An 18,500-nucleotide genomic window follows, 5' to 3' on the forward strand; every position below is an offset into this window, starting at 1 on the left:
TTCGCTTGGTACAGGTGTGAAACTAAATTTGCCAAGTTTTCAACGTATTCTAAACATACTCACGGAAAGATGCCAATTTGCACAGTCACCTCCATCACGTGAGAGAGATTTATTTAAACGCTTACTTTTTCTACTAACATATTTTAGGCGCAATTAAATATACTCTTAAGTGTTTAAGTATGCAATAAAAATTTCTTATTAGGAAATTCGCGTAATTGGTAAATACTTTACCAAATTAGTGGCGTTTGAATTATGTAATTACATATATCCAACAATCGAGCTCTCTCAGCATATTCTCTCCGATTTTGGCCAGTTTGTTCGAATCCATCATAAACTTTACTAATTAGTATGGAATTTGTAATGGACATCAAGTCCAAATGGTTACATGCATATGTTTGGCATCCGAAAATGAGAAAATTTGGAAAGTGCAATTTTTTAAAGTTTTTGGGGTATGTTTTATCCTAATCAAATCTCTGATTTATTGAGACTAATTTGGTCCAAGAGTTTACCCTCTAAAAGATATGTGCTTATCTATTAACTAATTTTAAGTACAACGCTCACCGTTAAGCTTCTTCTAAATTAATGTGTGTGAAATTTAAACTAAAATCTTTACAATAATAATTCTCCTGCACATTTCCAGGTATAACAAACAGGGCCACATTAAGTGGCACATTCACCTCTATGGAATACCTGCCTGTCTGGAAAATGATCTGAAATCCAGGTTTCCAGAACTCGTTGCCTATGGAAAAGGGCCTGTGAAGTATTGGTACGTGGGATCCCAGCAGATTGGAATATTTAAGGACAAAACTGACCCCGTCGTACGGATGGATAAGGTCATTCGCGATGGACGAATCGGTAGGCGAAGGGCACATTAAAAATAATACCGAAGCAGAGGTCGACGCCGACAAATTTTCGGCGGCGGCGGCGCAAGTTTTTGGTGATTTTTCGGCGGCGTTGGCGGCGCGGCGCGGCGTCGCAATGTTAAAGGAATAGTAACTAAATAGGAAATCAAATTTTTCGGCGGCGGCGGCGCGTAAAATGCATCGGCGTATGGCGGCGCGGCGGCGTGAGATCGGCGGCGTCGACCTCTGTACCGAAGATACTCGATTTACGTATAGCCGGCTCTAAAGACAGCAAAAATACTAGATGATGTCTTAAATTTTGCAGGTCATCATGTAGACGTCACTTGTTCCGTGCTGTCAATTTATCTCAACTATCTGGATGAAAATAATTACAAGGTTGTTACGACCAACGTGGCCAGCCAGGCGGGAATGGAGAAGGTGACATATTCTTTGCAGACAGTAGAAAACGATCCCTTGAAAAGTTTTATGGGACAAGGCTTCAAGGAAAAATGGTGATGACTGGATCCCATTTGTACATATGTATGCACTTACGTACTTGTTAAAAAAAATTCTCTCCTGCTGATCAGAAGTTAAATTAACTCCGTATGCATATTTATGTATATGTGCGTTTCTATAAAAATGAAAATTTGTAAAAAATCCAAAATGGTGTGAATTTATTTGTTTTGCTTATTCATCTTCTTATAAAGATTAGATTAAATAATACAACATTTTCTCGACCTTGTTGACGAATTACTGAAAAGTTCTATGTAATATTTAGATACATATTTATTTATCTATTTATATAGTCACGTAGTTATCATTAAAAATTAGATAAATGCATTCAATCTTTATAAGGAAGTAAGCTGTTCCTCGTCCACCAGTAACAATTAATTATGGTAAGATCTGGCCGCCAGTGGCTGCGGAAGCGTGTGGACAATGTCCCCACGCTTATTAGATTTCCCATTCATCTGCCTACACTATTAATATATATAAATCCCTCCATCCTCTCTCCAACAGTAGTGTTTATGTCCCTACGGCTTCCGCGGCCACTGTTCGTCGCCCTCACACCTTCAACTCTTCCAACTTCCCCTCCACCTCGTTCAAAAAGCCCAACTCTGTCCCCAACTCGACCCACTGTTTCACCTTGGCCGCCCTAAGCTTAGGAAACCAAGGTCGAGGTGGGTTAGATGGGCGACATTTAGTCCCATGGGATCAGTTAAGGCGACATGTTTTAAGGCCAAGCGGGTGGGGGTGGCCAAATTTAGGAAATTTTCTGTCATCAATTGCTCAATTTCGATACAGGAGAGGGTCTCGAGATTGGGGAATAATGCGACAAATTGGGGTATTATGGAGGAAATTGTGGCCTCAAGTTTGGCGGACTGGCCCGGCACGTGGTACGAGATAATACTAAGCTTCTTAACTTTAAAAAATGAGGAATTCGGTTTTGGCGTCAACGTAAGAACGGAATTGTCAAAAATTGCACTGTTCGGTTTGGTCAAGGTCAACTTGAGGGTGGTCAGATTGGGGAAGGAATGTGATAAATAGTGCAGATATTGGAGCCACGTGGGGTCCGGGATGACCAACCGGGTCCCCAGGGTTTTCACTTTGTGGGCATTTTTGTAAATGAAATCTGCACAAGAGGAGAGATTAGGAAATTGGTGGAGATCTAAGTTTGTGGGGCAGTTTCCTCGCGTGATAATAATTTTGTCGTGTTCGGTAATATTTTCTGGGGTGAGGGAAATCCGGTATAAATTGAGGAGACGGTGACGAACTTCGGTTTCCCACGTGGTATTGATGAAAGTGCAAGTGAGCAGGTCGGATTTGGGGAGGAAGGTCACAATTCTTCGTAAGATCTGAAATAGTAAGGACTTTCTCAGATTTTTGTATGCACACTATAAGAAATCTGGTCTAAATAATTTGGGGGCAAATTAGCATACCCCTGGGGTAGCATACCCCTGTATGATACCGCAAACCGATCGCGATTATTTCAATCGGTATATACAATGTCATGGCATTTGACATTAAATTATTAAGTGTGCAACAAATAATAGACAAAGCGAAAAAGCGAATTTTGAAAAGTTTAACATTGCGCTTGTGGGAGAATTTGGAAAAATTTGTATCATTCATATTTTACAAAAATTCATCACTTGCTTCAAAAAATCGTAGAGAACTTAAAAAAATATCATAATCTTCACATTGATTTGAGCTATCGATCCAAAATAAATTATCAGAGGAAACAAATCACTGTAAGGGTTTAAAAGTGAGCCATCGGGTCAAACAATTTGACTTATGACCTTTTTAACGTTCTTCAATAATAGGAGCGACGTCCAACGACAATCTTTCTGGGTACTACCTTACAAATTTTCGAGCCCTTATCCTGGTCAATGTGCCGGATACATAGAACAGTTTTTCCACCGTATAGTTTAATTTGCTCCCCAATGTATGTACATACATATGTACTCAGATAAAAATGCGCATTTTGTTAAACCACGTGATATGTGCTTGGTACACGTATTTTTTTTACTTATTTTCCTTTGGTGGCAAAACGTCGCCAAAATCGTTACCCAAAAATATACGTTGCACTACAGTATCCTCGCGGGTGAATTGGTTTCTAAATTATTTACAGTGAACCCATGCATGCAGCTCTTACCTCTGGTAGCATAACCGCGATATGGGGATTATCATCATTGCCATGGTAACGGTTTGCGTTCATCGTGGTAGGAAAACCAGTCGTGTCCATGTAGGAAATGACAACGTCTTCAAAGTTGTTTCTATAAATTAATTAATTATATGATAAATTTAAGTGAAATATGTAGTTTTATTATTTACCTAGGCAATCCTAGATACAACAAAAATTAAAAATGTCAACCTACAGTGGACATTAGAGGGTGACGACTAAATGTGTAAGCGATGCAATTCTGTCCTTTCAATTGAGTGATTCCATGGTTTAAAATAGTGTACAAAATGCTACCCTTCCCGAGGAATGTAGACCCTTTTTGTTAAACATTTATAGATTTCCCTACTAATGTGACACATGCTTTTCACCACATTGCTGGACTGGTGGTAGTAAGGGTAGCCAAAATCTTAGCTACATGCTTATGTCAACAAGTACGTACTCTCCATTCGCATGCAGTTGAACTTTTACAGAACTTGAGAATTATGAGAAACTACGCACTTGCCAGTCTCAAAGCTCCTGGTGGTCATCATTTGAGGAAATTTGAGACTGAGAGTGGCATATTTTCTCAGAATTCTTAATTTATGTAATAGTTCAACTGCATTTGAATGGAGCGTAGGTAATTAAGGTTTTCTTGTAATTGGGTTTGAATTTGTGTGTCCCAACTTTCATGTACTTATTTAAACGGAAATTTTGAAGCCTGGTCATCTCGCTACGTTTCGTGCAAGATGAAGATTTTATCGCATCTAATACAAATTTGTAATAGATAAGTTTTAGATTTGTCAAGTTATGCAGGAGGTGAGAATTTCAATTTTCTCTGCCAATGTAAATAGGACAAATAGAAAAGTACAAACTAAATATATGTGCATGGAAGACATTTAATACAAAACAATTAGATATCTATGTAGGTACACGAATATGATCTTTGTCCATTAATATTTCCTTTTTCATAAGTAAAACTAAATTATGGGCAAATAAATTAAGTTGATAATTTCTCCTTTTAACACAGCAAAGAATACTTCGTCGCCTTCATAACTTAAATTCTTCCAACTCTCTTCACCCCCACAAATAATACAATCATGGTTTAAATATGTAGCTTTTAGAAACTCAATCCAGAATTTCCCCCAACTTCCCCTCTACTTCCTTCAAAAAGCCCAACTCTGTCCCCAACTCGACCCACTGTTTCACCTTGGCCGCCCTCGCCCTCTCCCAACTTCCCCCCATGGCCGCATATCTCACCAAATTCGGGAAAATGGCCACCACCCTGTCCCAAAATTCGGATGAATCCTGCCACTCAAAACAAGTACAAAATCTGCCACCCCCACACTCACATTTTACCCCGGGAACAAACCTAAACCTGTCGCCCGGCGGGAACGGGACATCCAACCGTTTCACGCTCAAACCCTGCGAATTATTCTCGTGCAGGAAATACTCGAACAAAAAGGAGACACTCGTCTCAAAAAAGTCTTGTTCCGGCATCTTTTCTTCGTCGGGGTCATCGTAGCTCTTTTCAATTTCCCGCGAAATCCTCACCGTTTCCAGCGCGGGAAACTGCACGTCGTAAAGTATCCTCTTTTTTGAACCACCCGCCTCAAATTTCAGGATCAAATCTGGCCTCAGCGGGGAATCTCGATACCCTTCTCGATCCCTGAATTGATTTTGTACTAGTTCGAAAACCCGTAATTGCGGCATGATCGGAACTAGGATGGGACTTCGGAGGGAATTTAGGGTGGGAGTAGTGTTTCTAACTTGGGAAAATTTAAGGTGACGCAATGTTCCCGAGATAATTTTGAGTATCGCGGTTAAACAAGATGCCGGGGTAAAGCCGAGGAAACCAAGGTCAAGGTGGGTCAGATGGGCAACTTTTAGTCGCATGGGATCCTTCAAGGCGACATATTTGAGAGCCAAACAGGTCATGGAGGGGGAGCAATTAAGGAAATTTTGTACTATGAGTTGCCCAATTTCGAGGCACGAGAGGGTCACGAGATTGGGGAATAATGAGACAAATTGGGGTAATATTGACGCAATTAATGCATCCTGGTCGGCAGACTTGCCCGGCACGTGGTACGAGATAATCCCTAGTTTCTTAACTTTAAAGAATGAAGAATTCGGTTTTGGTGGGAGTTTCAAGGAAGGAACGGAATTGTCAAAAATTGTACTCTGAGGTGAGATCAAGGTCAACTTGAGGGTAGTCAGATTCGGGAAGGACTGTGAGACGAAATGCAAATATTGGAGCCACGTGGGGTCAGGGAAGACGAAACGGATCGTCAGGGTTTTCACTCTGTGGGCATTTTTGTAAATGAAATCTGCACAAGAGGAGAGATTAGGGAATTGGTGGAGATCTATGTTTGTGGGGTGGTTTCCTCGCGTGGTAATAATTTTGTCGGAGTCGATAATATTTTCTGGGGTAAGGGAAAGCCGGTGTAAAGTGAGGAGGCGGTGGCGAACTTCGGCTTCCCACGTGGTGTTGATTAAGGTGCAGGTGAGGAGGTCCGAATTGGGGAGAAAGGTCGCAATTTTTCGTAAAATCTGAAATAGTAAGGACTTCTAAGATTTATGGACATCGTAAGAAACCTTCGACACTCTAAACGTACATATTATCACACAGTAAATAATTTAGAGACAAATCGTCAGGCACTAACGGTTGTAGGTCGAATTGCATAATTTTTTAGGGATAATGCAATATGGTATAATTTTTTTTGGTATAAAACAAATTGGTATAAGGGTATATAAGGGATAATTAAAAAGGGATAATTATACGAAAATCAAAATTAAATTTTAAATTAAATTTTAAACAGTCATGTAGTTGTGAAGGCATTTTCCAATAGTCGAAAGTGTCAAGAACAGTGTTGTAATTTTCTACAATCAAGAGGAGTCGCTTATCCAGGTCCCTGTAAATTTTATCCTGTGACTCGACTTGCTCAGATTTCAATTTTTCGATTTCCAAATTCCAATGGCTTTGTTCATTTTGTAATATTTCAATGGCTTTTCACATAATATTTATGCGTAAATGCCAATCCTCCATGGTATTTTATTTCTTTGCGTGCAAATATAGTACTCTGTGTCATTCTTGCAGTTGTTTTTGGTACAAATATAGCGTTTTAAGTGGACATGGTTATGACTTCGGAGTGCAATTCGAGTGAATGTAGAATGCAAGGAAAGAAGGAATGGAATGAATTATGGTCCCTTTAAAGCTTAAAATATAATTATCCCTAATAGAATTATCCCTGAGTTTCATTATACCAAATGGTTCCCTTAAATTATACCAACAATATTATACCAAATCAAATTATACCAAATTGTCGTTATACCAAAAAAATTATGCAATTCGACCGCACACCAAATAAATAGTGCTCTATTCTTGCCTAATGATTAAGGGAAATACATAGACCAAAAATTCGTGTACCCAACACATTTGACATCCGTAATTAAAAAAATTAACATAAAAAATCTTAAGTTCAGATGATTAAAATTTTCAATTTTTTTAATGACGACGACAACTGTGCTTAAAACATAAGCTTTTGACTTCATTTCCCTTTTGGTGACAAAATGACTACGTAATCACTCCCAAAAAGTGCATGTAGTACCTCCGCGGGTGACGATTTGTCCACAAATTATTTATAGTGCAGAGCCGCACCGTGAAATTACCAGGCCTGGTATGAGTTTAAGTGCCGGGCCCTTTCATAAGTTCAATATATGTATTCCATATGTAGTCGTTATCGCACCGTATTCTGGAACGAGAAAATATTCTACGAGTATCAAGACTCTTGATTCAAGAGTGCACTATTTTGCCAGTTCAATGAGAAAATAGTGAAAATTTATTGCGTTTTTAACTGAGCCATATTTTTGAAAATGCCGGCGGGACGGCGAAAATTCAATTATGAACACCATAGTTGCACACTCTAAATAAGAGTTGTGCTAAATTTAACAAAGTTTGCGTAAAAAAGAGGATGACACAACAATTGGGTACAATTTATACAAGGGTTGGGTAAATTTTACTCAACCATAGGATAAATTTTACACAAGTTGAACAAAATTTATCCAACCCTGGTCTAAGTTTTACCCAATTGTTGTGTCATCCTCTATTTTACACAAACTTGGTCCGAATTTCCACAAACTTATTTAGAGTGGATAAATACGCGAATATGACATACTTTGCGCCATACTTTCCCACCTCCCCAGAGCCCAATTAGATCTAACGCTGACCATAGCTCGCAATGGACCATGGTCCACTGGACCAAAATGGTTCATCATGGACCATGGACCACCAAAAAATTGGTCCATCGATGGACCATGGACCATGGACCATTTTTAAAGTGGTCCATTGATGGACCATGGACCATTTTTCAAGTGGTCCATGGATTGACCATGGACCATGGACCATTTTTCAAGTGGTCCATCGATGGACCATGGACCATTTTTTCAAGTGGTCCATCGATGGACCATGGACCATGGACCATTTTTTCAAGTGGTCCATCGATGGACCATGGACCATGGACCATTTTTCAAGTGGTCCATCGATGGACCATGGACCATGGACCATTTTTAAAGTGGTCCATCGATGGACCATGGACCATGGACCATTTTTCAAGTGGTCCATCGATGGACCATGGACCATGGACCATTTTTCAAGTGGTCCATCGATGGACCATGGACCATGGACCATTTTTTCAAGTGTTCCATCGATGGACCATGGACCATGGACCATTTTTTCAAGTGGTCCATCGATGGACCATGGACCATGGACCATTTTTTCAAGTGTTCCATCGATGGACCATGGACCATGGACCATTTTTTCAAGTGTTCCATCGATGGACCATGGACCATGGACCATTTTTTCAAGTGGTCCATCGATGGACCATGGACCATGGACCATTTTTTCAAGTGGTCCATCGATGGACCATGGACCATGGACCATTTGTGATGGACCATGGATCATGGACCATGGACCATGGACCAATTTATTGGGAGCTATGACGCTGACCTCATATGCAGGTCAAACCAAGCCGAGCGCATGGGCTCGAAGCGCACATGCGCTCCATCCTCTGTGCCAACGACACTTGGGGACATGTTTTTTGGATTCATTTTTAATTTTATGTTTTGGATTTTTTTAAACTTTGTTTTCTTACATTTATTTTCAAATTACTATAACCGTAAAATATGCAATATATTCATGTGTTCTTATAGGTTTTAAGGGGCGTTTTTAATTAGGCACCGGCTTTAATATAGAAACATTCGCACAGTGTAATTGTTTTAGCGCCTTCGACAATTTTATATCTCTAACAACCAGTTTTTGAATTTCGTAATCATTTGGTTGGTTAGACGGGGATTACTTTTACCCGATTTTGATCAGATAAATTTTTACTTGTTTTTTACGGAAATAAACTGAATATATTTTGTCGATTTACCCAATTGAATTTTGAAAGAAATTTTGGAATTTTTTAAAAATTACCCCAAGTTGTTCTTAAAATAAAGTTTTGAAATCAGGTTAAAATTGGGAAGTTACGCTTTGAAAACTTCTGATTTGGGCTGAAAATATACATTTTAAAATTTTCGTCCCATGCAAAAAACACACATTCAAAAAATCGCAAAAATACCTATTAGATTTTCTTGCTTTGGGCAAATAATTTAAAATTAGTTCGCTTCGGAACATGCTTTTCGCTCATTTCGCAAGTTCCTAAGCCCTTTCCGATTAACTAAGTACCTTTCTGTCTGTCACAAAAAGTTTGGGAAACTGCCAACTGCATTTGGAATTAGTGAAAATGCAGGTCTGAAAACTCAATTCCATGTAATTCTTAGAACCCATATTTTTGATTTCTTGACAAATTTGAAAACATACAGTATTTTGAAAATCCAACATTTTGGCTGAAAATAGTTTTAAAATGCCATCCAGCTGTAAGAATAAAAGACCTGCATCTGGACCTAAAGCAGGCACACTATAAATATATGTGCCAAAGTTTGTCCCCTGGGTTTGCCCCCTACAGCAAGGCACATTTGAAGTTGTCAAAAAGTATTTTGCTTTTTTCCCGTTCGCATATTTTCGGTTTCATGGAATTAAGAATGTACCCACCCTTTGGATACGTACACAGAATTTCCCACAATCCCACAAAAAAAGTATAATAGCAATATGCAAAATTTTGAGAAACTTTGGTGTCAGGTAATTTACATATGACGGTATTTTATATACAGTATGTAACTTATTTAATGAATAAATTTAATAAATTTCAAATTCAACTTCAATTTTCCCAAGAACAGGTAGATATTTCAAAACTGTTTTCATACCAATTATTCACCATATATTGGACTACATTGAGGCAAATTTTCAGAGGAATGGAGATAGAACGGTTGAATCCACAAATATTTTAATGCCAAAATATTGCGAATTGCACGATACATAATTAATGCTACGATACACAACCGGTGCAAATTTGCCGTTTTTCCTAAATACGGAGCAGAGTTTCGAATGGACAAACAATTCTGTAGTATTTCTACTACAGATGAACATAATCTGCCGAATTATAATAAATAAACAACAAAGGACACCGTTCTCAGTATCAAAATATTGGAAAATTGACCTGTCTCCATTAATAACGTCTAAATTCAAGGAAACTTCGGAAATGATTTAAAATACACACCGAATCTGTTCCAAAACTCGCGAAGGAAAGGAAAACCACAGGAGCTGTAGCGAATTGTCATCGTCAGGGTCGAAAACCCAGTAAAACAACACACGCGGACGCGACGATTGTAAAAACAGTGACAATAATGCTTGTCTGTCCGCGCCAGAAATTGCGAAAGATGTTCAAAGTGACCGTTTTACTGCTCTACACCTATGAATGATTAGACGCAGGCTGATATTCGCAGGAATATCCGGGGAAATTCCAAATTATACACCATGCATCTTATGGAGCAACCACAAGAAACACTTGGGGTGGGCAATGCAAAGCGAAGATGATCCCATGTCTACCGGAAAAAATTTCTGTTCCCAGATTAGACCATAATTCAACTTTTTAGCTCAGATGGAACGGTAAGAGTGTGTTTGGAGCCCAAAGAAGTTTCAAGGAATTAATTTCTGAGACAAATTATCGAACATAGCAGAGATAAGGAAATCTAAGCTGTGTGAACCGCTAAACCCTGGTATGAAACTTTCGAAATCTTGCGGGGAGGTCAGGTTTTGGGGCAGTATATGTTGCCACAGGGTAGTAGCATTGACGTACGTCGATGGGATCATGACCAAAGAGGTTTACCTTGCTTTGTTAGAAATAAGTCTTGGCCAATTCACAACAAAGAAAGACTCTGGTCAGAGAATTATTTTCAACAATGGCCGGATATTAGACAAATATTACAAAAATCATCTTAAATGCCTCAAGGATAATAATATAAAGGTTTTGGACTGGACATTAAAATTTCTTGACCTCAACTCGATCGAGCATAACCTAAAAACCCTGCGGCGTCTGGTGACAACACCAAAACCGATAAGCACGGCTCCCCGACACACCGTGATAACAGAAAATAAATAAACACCGACCATAGCATAACCGAAAGCTTGGTGGATTAGATGCCCAAACGATTTCAATCAGTTACTGGGGTCTAACGAAATATTGAACCGCTCCTACCACCGTAGCATTAATTATGTAACGTGCAATTTGCAATATTTTGACATTAAAATATTTTTGGATTCAGCAGTTTTATCTCCATTCCTCTGAAAATTTGCCTCAATGTATTCCAATATATGGTGAATAATTGGTATGAAAACAATTTTGATATATCTACCTGTTCTTGGGAAAATTGAAGTTGAATTTGAAATTGAAAATCGTAGCATTAAATAAGTTACATACTGTAACTAAAAATTCGAAGGCATGAAGTGATCTTCTCCGATTTTGACCCTACAAATTTTAAATTGCTATAGGGAGCGTCCATAAATCACGTGATCGATTTTTGGACAATTTTGACCCCCTCCACCCCCTTGGTGACCGCTTGTAATAATTTCGCTACCCCCCCCACCGGTCACGTGACAGGAGATGATGCTCAAATTAAATCATGTTGTCCGGAATAATAATATTTTTTAAATCATTAATCAAATTAGAGCTACATTACGCGCATGTGTAAATAACTATTTAATACGCCAGTCAGACATAAGAATTTAAGTCGAAGCAAGTTTCTAAATATGCAAAATGAAAATCAAATTTATTTAACGTGCGTGTGGTATGCCAAGAGAGTTTATATGTAACTCTCATGACATTTATTGACATATACAAAAGTTAAAAAAAACTTTACTCATGTCACGTGACATCTGACCATCTACCCCCCCCCTGTGATAATTGGTGACAAATTTCAGACCCCCTCTCCCCCTCTAATCGATCACGTGATTAATGGACGCTCCGTAATGCAGAGAAATAATTCGACCAAGACCTTTAGGTTTCTATAATTCGCTTAATTTCGCTTTTAGATGAATTTTTAAATGCAGTATCCACTAAAATCAGAATTTTGGATATTAATTAAAATTCGAAAGCCAAACTATTAAATGTAATAATTACAAAGGATGTTTGGTCTAAATCCTCACAAAAGTGTAAGCCAATGAAATTCATACAAAAATCATTTAAAATGAAAAACAAATGAGATATACCAGTTTAACGTTAGATTTAAGAAAATTTATTTGCGTGGAATAATTTTTTCGTAAAATCTTTAATACTCAACAAAGTCCATTATATCTAGTGTAAAACTAGCGATCCGGCCCGGGCCCTTGCGGGCCCCGGGCCTGGTATTTCGTACCACCATATACCACTGTTGTTACGGTACTGTTATAGTGTACAGTATAAATATTTGGTATGAAGGAGTGAATGTATACTGACCTCTGGAAGCTTCACAGCAAGATGGAGTTTATTATCGTTGGCATGGCAACGGTTGGAGTTCATCGTGGTAGAAAAATCTTTGTGCCCATGTAAGGAAAAGGTCCTAAAAAAGTCCTGTTGTTATCCGAATTAATAAATAAATTGTATAATTTATACATTAATAAATTATGTGATAAATTCAATTAAAAAAGGTAGCTTTAGTATTTACGTATGTACCTAGACCATCCTACGAAGGTGAGTATAAAGGAAGTCAAAATGTCAGTCGACAAATGGCATAAAAAGCTGAAAACTATGTGAGCGATAGAATTCTCTACTTCCTATCTACATAACTACAAACTGATACCATGATTTAAAATAGCTTACAAAATGCGACCCTTCCTCAAGGAATGTGAACCCCTTTTTAGACAATTAAGCACGTAAGTATATGTATGTACGTATGTATATATATATATTTATATGAATGTATTGTTTTAATATGCACTAATGCAACGCTACCCTTCAGGAAATGTGAAGGGTAGCGAATTTCTTGACGGGAGGGAAAAGGGGTAATGAAGGTGTGCTCATTGGGTTAAACAGAGAGACTCGGGCTATAACTACATATGTAGAATTGGATTAGACATACATACATATAAATGTGTACATTATTTATGAAATAGAATAAAGCCATAATACATATTATCCATATTTTCACAGCATCCATACTGAGTGTGTCCATATTTACTATTTCTGTATAGATTGAGATCTATTGAGTAAAATTGCCACCAAAAGTTGGATAAACGTTACTCAAAATTGAGTAAAATTTGTCAACTTTTGCTTATTTGTCGTGCAATGCTGGGCGGATTTTATCCAACAGTTGTATTGATGGCAATTTTAGTCAACTTTTTTTACATTGCACATCATGCCTTAACGTTGGATTGGGTGATTCATCGCCTGTGATGTCAAGGTCTACAAATCTGCACATTTTTATTCATTTCTCGGCTCTGGGAATGTATTTTTAAATTCGATCTGGTCATTTTGTAGAGCAGATCAGTACCAATTTATTAAAAATATGCACTGGACTTTGTAATAAATACATGCATGGACACAGCTTCTTCTACCACAATGAATCACGACCGTTACCATACAAGCGATAATAATCCCCATCTCGCCGTTATGCTAACCGAGGTTAGGGCATAAATTAAATATGTTGGTTTATGTATGTACAAGTTCATTGTAAAAGTGCAACATATAAAGTATTTACTTGGTAAATTGTTTAGCGTCACATTACCAGTCAAGGTATTTTTGAATTTAAGAAAATCGTTAAAAAATTAAGGGGTTTTGAGTGTTGACATTATTTGTACAGAACGGGTGAAACTACAGATTAGAAATCGGGTATTAAGATAATGCCAAGCTAGATGCATACAGGCCCCGGGCTGGGAATCTTTGCGCCCTAGGCAAAATTTTTCTGGCGCCCCTAATTATCCGCCTGTGAATAAATCCTTCGTGGGAATCTTTAGGCGCCCCAGGTTTTTCCGAACCCTGATTGGCTTGATTTAGAAATTTGGAAATTATGACAACAATTCATTAAGCTCAACATAAGAAGTGTATTTTTTAACTCAAAAACAGTTCTAGACACACATCAATACAAGACGTGATTTGAACACGCAGCCTTCCGATCTGGAGTCGGACGCGCTACCATTGCGCCACGAAGTCGTCTTGTTGTAACATGGGTTCCCTAGTCAGACTTGAGCATCACCACAATTAAACCAGGTTTTCGCAGCTTTATTGTACTTAATTATCTGTAAATCTATCCTGATAGCGATTTATACAGCTGAGCCGTAAATAATTACAGTTTTGCAGATTAGTCTTACAACGTAATGTACATACGAAGCTATATATGTAAGGCGATTTGAAGTTGTGGTTATTTGGCACATACAAATGTTTGTAGTTCATGCAGACCTTGCAACTTTTTATGATTATGTATCATATATTATGGACATATGGACGTAGATACATAACGTATGTACGTACATATGTACATACATACATATGCACTCATTTGAAAAGCAGTTGCTTCTTGATTTTTTTTCGCGTTTACAAACGTTTTACACATTTCACTAAAATGTGTAAAACGGTTGAAATGATTTCAGCCATCCACATTTTGCAATATTTATTTGTAAATATATGTATTTGTAAACATATATTTATCTATTCTTCTATTGCTATCAAAAAACAACCGACGCTACAATAACATAAATTTTCTTGTGAATTTAAATTTGGCATTTTGCATGCATTTTGTTACATTTTCATAATTTTGTAAGTATTTATTGATAAATGTTTCATGCATGTCTACATATGTATAATACTACATATAATACTATACTATGTATAATACTATGTATGTGTATACATATTATGTATACACATACATACATATATGTATACATAGGTAGAGCTTTATGAGGTCAAATCTCTCACAACTTTATAACAAATTTACTTTACGTATTATGTACACTCTAAGAAATTGGGTGATAGGCGTTATAACGGTGAGAGTTGAAATAGTAAGCATCACCGTAATGGTGATAACCCTATCATCTAAATTTGTCACCATTGGTGGTGATGGCCACAACAACCGCACCATGGTGTTAGCTTTGCTATACACGTGACTTGCAGAGTGGCAAGTTTGTCCCACCCCATGCACCAGAAACAAATAAAACAGCGGAGTTGTGGTGGTAAAATTACTTCGTGTTTCAAAGTTGAAAAGGAACAAAATTTAGACCTTGTCTAAATAGTCATAGTGAATTTAAGGTAAAAAAATTATAGTTACAACTTAGCTATTATTGCCTAAGTTAATTTTGTTTCATTTGTAGTTGAAGAGAAATTTGGACGTTGATGCCGAGATTCGCCTGCCGGACGAAGAAGGAGACTTAATTGACGAAGTATTTTGAGGAGGTAATGTTTCCATAAAATATAGTTGCTTATTTTTTTCAGGTTGTCATACCTAATTTATGTATTGTTTTCTAATTGGTCCGCCAACTGTAATCGATCCAAGCTAATAACTGACGAACGTGGTTACCGGTTGTACTTCACAAAAATTGTCGACAGTGCAACAACATCTGTGCAGATAAAAACATTATGGGATTCCCATAATGGGAAAAAGTTATTCCAAGTGAAAGGTAAACCAATGAACTCTTATCTTTTGACCACTCCAAAACAAGATTAATTAGTTTCGAACTTTAATTAAATTTTAGTGTAATAATCTCGCGACTGCAGACTATTCGCAACTTCAATTGCTGGTGTAATTCCATAATGGCGAGGACATATGAATATTTACTTCACGAGTGTATTTTCTTCAGCAAGCAAAAATCAATCACATCCATAACAAGTGCCACCTATCAACCAAATCCTATCTCTTTATTTGGCAAAAACTGAGTAGCACAACCATCACCACCAGGCCATCATCACCTCCTCTCTTGGTAGATAATTGTTTCAATGGTTTTCCTACACAATTATTTATAATTCCTCAAATTTCTCGTTCAGTTCAGTCAGACAAGTCAGTCACTTACTAGGTACATAATTTACGCATTCGCAAACTTGGATAAGTACAATATTTCAATTGTATTCTCCAAAATATTACAATTAAGGACCAACCGTCCGTAAAGTTAAGGGGAATTTAATTGATTGATAAACGACCTACCATGTCTTAATTCCGTGAAATCTGTCCAGGTGCATCTCCAAGGTTGAAGAAGTGCTCAACAAACTACTGCAAATGCTACATCTTAGGAGGGGAGCTTCACCACCTGCCCCTCTCAGATCTTGATGTGCTTTGGATATGTGGTAGGGACCCATGAGTGTACTAAAACCCTGAAGTGGTTTGACTCCATGGCCGCAGGTACGCCCGCCACACCTACTCGGCTGTGTGTCGAATAATTCATCAGCACGAAAATGCCTGAAAATTTCGAATATTTCAAAAAAGTTGAGATTGCTACTGGATATGATCAAACAAGTAACTGGGATTACAAAAATGTAAATTTTATCAAGATCTGATCAAAATTGGATTTTTGGTGGATTTTTGAAACTAGTAACTTTTGTGGTTTTCGTCCCTTTGAGTGGGTGTGGCGGGCGCAAATGTGGCCATGGAGTCAAACCACTTCAGGGTTATAGTACACTCATGGGACCCTACCACATTTGCAAAGCACATCAAGATCTGAGAGGGGCAGGTGGTGAAGCTCTCCTCGTAAGGTGAAGCGTTTGCAGTAGTTTGTTCAGCAATTCTTCAACCTTGGAGATGAAAAGTTAAATAAATTAATATTAGAAACATGTTCAGCATTAGAAGTCATGATGGAAATCAACATGTTAATATTTATTTGTATTACGTTTGTCCAGTTCCAATTGTGGATCACTCTGTCTAATCGCAATCTTGTGCTTATCCAAGTTTGCGAATGCGTAAATTAGAAAAGGCTAAGATTCGGTTAGATTCGCACCCAAGATTCGCACTTTCGGGACTAAATCTTTCCCAGTTCTTTAGTACGACCAACTAACAAAACTAACAAAAAGTAACAGATAACTTTATTGTTTGACGTAGGGGTGCCAGCCCCGTAGCGATTTATTCCATTTTAAAATTGGAAGCAACGTCAGCGTCGCCATTAGGATATGTCGTTTACGTCGTAGACTAAATTGCATAAAGATATATAACTGTCTGACGTGTCTGATTGAACTGAACGAGAAATTTGAGGAATTATAAATAATTTTGTAGGCAAAATGTTAAAATGATTATCTAGCCATAGAGGAGGTAATGATGGCCTGGTGCTAGTGGTAGTGCCGCTCATGAGATTGATTTTTGATTGCTGAAGAAAAAACACTCGTGAAGTAAATATTGATTTGTTCCTCGCCATTGTGGAATTGCACCAGCAATTGAAGTTGCGAATAGTTTGCAGTCACGAGATTAGGACACTAACTGAAGTTAATTAAAGTTTAAAATTAATTAATCCTGTTTTAGATTGGTCAAAAATAAGAGTTTATTACTTTACCTTTCAGTTGGAATAACTTTGGCATAATGTTTTTATTTGCACAAATGCCGTTGCACTATCGACAATAGTAACCACGTTCGTCAGTTCGGATCGATTACAGTTGGCGGACCAATTATAAAAAAATATATTAATTAGGTATGACAACCTGCAAAAAATAAGCAACTAAGTTTTATGGAGACATTACCTCCTCAAAATACTTCAATTTATTCTCCTTCTTCGTCCGGCGGGCGAATCTCGGTATCCATGTCTTAATTTCTCTTCAACTACAAATGAAACAAAATTAACTTTGGCAACAATAGCTAAATTTTAACTTTTTAATTTTTACCTGTTAATAAGTTCAGTACCTAGGTATAACTATTTGGACAAAGTCCTAATTTTTTTCCTTTTCAACTTTGAAACACCAAGTAATTTTACCACTACAACTCCGCTGCTTTGTTTGTTTCTGGTGCATGGAGTGAGACAAACTTGCCACTCTGCAAGTCACGCGTATAGCGAAGGTAACACCATGGTGCGGTTGTTGTGGCGATCACCACCAATGGTGACAAATTTAGATGATACTGTTATCACCATTACGGTGATGAATGCTATTTCCACTCTCGCGGTGATAACGCCTATCAGCCAATTTTTTATAGTGTACATAAATACGTACACTCTTAGCAAAATGGTATTGAATCATCACCAAACGGAGTGCATATATGTATGACTTAACCGGAGCGGTGATAACGTGCAACACCGCATAGTGAAAAATATACACCGTTGTGGTGATGAAAACTCACCACTTGGAATGAAACTATTACCAACCTGGGAAGAAATTATCACCAAATCAATACCATCACGGAGTGTATATATGACTTCACCACTTTGCTAAGAGGGTAAAGTAAATTTGTGATAGAGTTGTAAGAAATTTGACCTCATAAATCTCTACATATGTAGGTATGTAGGCATGAACACACTCTTAAGAATTTCATTACCAAAATGTTTACCGGGCGGAGTATCTATGTGCCTCTACTGCCGTGGTAACTTTTTGTTTACCGTGCGGTAACTATTTCCAAAGTTACTGACCCGGGATTGATTCAATACCGACGAGGTATTAAAAAAGTTTTACTGACTGACAACAAAAACTCTG

The 18,500-nt window shown here is 37.8% G+C and overlaps 3 protein-coding genes across 6 annotated transcripts; 1 reads left to right on the top strand and 2 right to left on the bottom strand.

The window, feature by feature from the left end:
- LOC110854717 lies at positions 1-1,389 on the top strand. Of its 2 annotated transcripts, none has more exons than XM_022103177.2 (3): positions 1-98; positions 641-855; positions 1,168-1,389. In XM_022103177.2, the coding sequence occupies exons 1-3, from the start codon at positions 70-72 to the stop codon at positions 1,356-1,358; spliced, it is 435 nt and encodes a 144-aa protein (XP_021958869.1). In that variant the 5' UTR covers positions 1-69; the 3' UTR covers positions 1,359-1,389. The 2 variants fall into 2 exon arrangements, with proteins under 2 accessions (XP_021958869.1, XP_035711412.1); XM_035855519.1 differs by lacking the exon at positions 1-98 and adding an exon at positions 118-449.
- Positions 1,390-1,955: 566 nt separating this feature from the next.
- Positions 1,956-3,784, bottom strand: LOC118436870. Of its 2 annotated transcripts, none has more exons than XM_035855518.1 (3): positions 3,716-3,784; positions 3,493-3,613; positions 1,956-2,695 (listed from the first exon to the last, which is right to left on the bottom strand). In XM_035855518.1, the coding sequence occupies exons 2-3, from the start codon at positions 3,580-3,582 to the stop codon at positions 1,982-1,984; spliced, it is 804 nt and encodes a 267-aa protein (XP_035711411.1). In that variant the 5' UTR covers positions 3,583-3,613; positions 3,716-3,784; the 3' UTR covers positions 1,956-1,981. The 2 variants fall into 2 exon arrangements, with proteins under 2 accessions (XP_035711411.1, XP_035711410.1); XM_035855517.1 differs by having other exon boundaries at positions 3,672-3,782.
- Positions 3,785-4,283: 499 nt separating this feature from the next.
- LOC118436667 lies at positions 4,284-12,658 on the bottom strand. Of its 2 annotated transcripts, none has more exons than XM_035855183.1 (3): positions 12,582-12,658; positions 12,366-12,479; positions 4,284-6,045 (listed from the first exon to the last, which is right to left on the bottom strand). In XM_035855183.1, the coding sequence occupies exons 2-3, from the start codon at positions 12,426-12,428 to the stop codon at positions 4,624-4,626; spliced, it is 1,485 nt and encodes a 494-aa protein (XP_035711076.1). In that variant the 5' UTR covers positions 12,429-12,479; positions 12,582-12,658; the 3' UTR covers positions 4,284-4,623. The 2 variants fall into 2 exon arrangements, 1 of the variants encoding a protein (XP_035711076.1); XR_004835624.1 differs by lacking the exon at positions 4,284-6,045 and adding an exon at positions 12,184-12,196.
- Positions 12,659-18,500: the final 5,842 nt, after the last annotated feature.

This window comes from Folsomia candida, unplaced genomic scaffold (genome assembly GCF_002217175.1).
Source record: "Folsomia candida strain VU population unplaced genomic scaffold, ASM221717v1 Fcan01_Sc010, whole genome shotgun sequence".
In the NCBI taxonomy this organism is placed as follows: Eukaryota; Metazoa; Arthropoda; class Collembola; order Entomobryomorpha; family Isotomidae; genus Folsomia; species Folsomia candida.

What these genes read in the sequence shown, in the direction of transcription:
- LOC110854717 (XM_035855519.1), top strand. Translation starts at nt 349, where the DNA reads ATGGAATTTGTAATGGACATCAAGTCCAAATGGTTACATGCATATGTT. An exon ending in AATTTTTTAAAGTTTTTGGG is followed by an intron (nt 450 to 640) that starts GTATGTTTTATC and finishes GCACATTTCCAG; the next exon opens with GTATAACAAACAGGGCCACA. An exon ending in CATTCGCGATGGACGAATCG is followed by an intron (nt 856 to 1,167) that starts GTAGGCGAAGGG and finishes TAAATTTTGCAG; the next exon opens with GTCATCATGTAGACGTCACT.
- LOC118436870 (XM_035855518.1), bottom strand. Translation starts at nt 3,582, where the DNA reads ATGGACACGACTGGTTTTCCTACCACGATGAACGCAAACCGTTACCAT. An exon ending in TCGCGGTTATGCTACCAGAG is followed by an intron (nt 2,696 to 3,492) that starts GTAAGAGCTGCA and finishes TTACTATTTCAG; the next exon opens with ATCTTACGAAGAATTGTGAC.
- LOC118436667 (XM_035855183.1), bottom strand. Translation starts at nt 12,428, where the DNA reads ATGAACTCCAACCGTTGCCATGCCAACGATAATAAACTCCATCTTGCT. An exon ending in TTGCTGTGAAGCTTCCAGAG is followed by an intron (nt 6,046 to 12,365) that starts GTCAGTATACAT and finishes TTACTATTTCAG; the next exon opens with ATTTTACGAAAAATTGCGAC.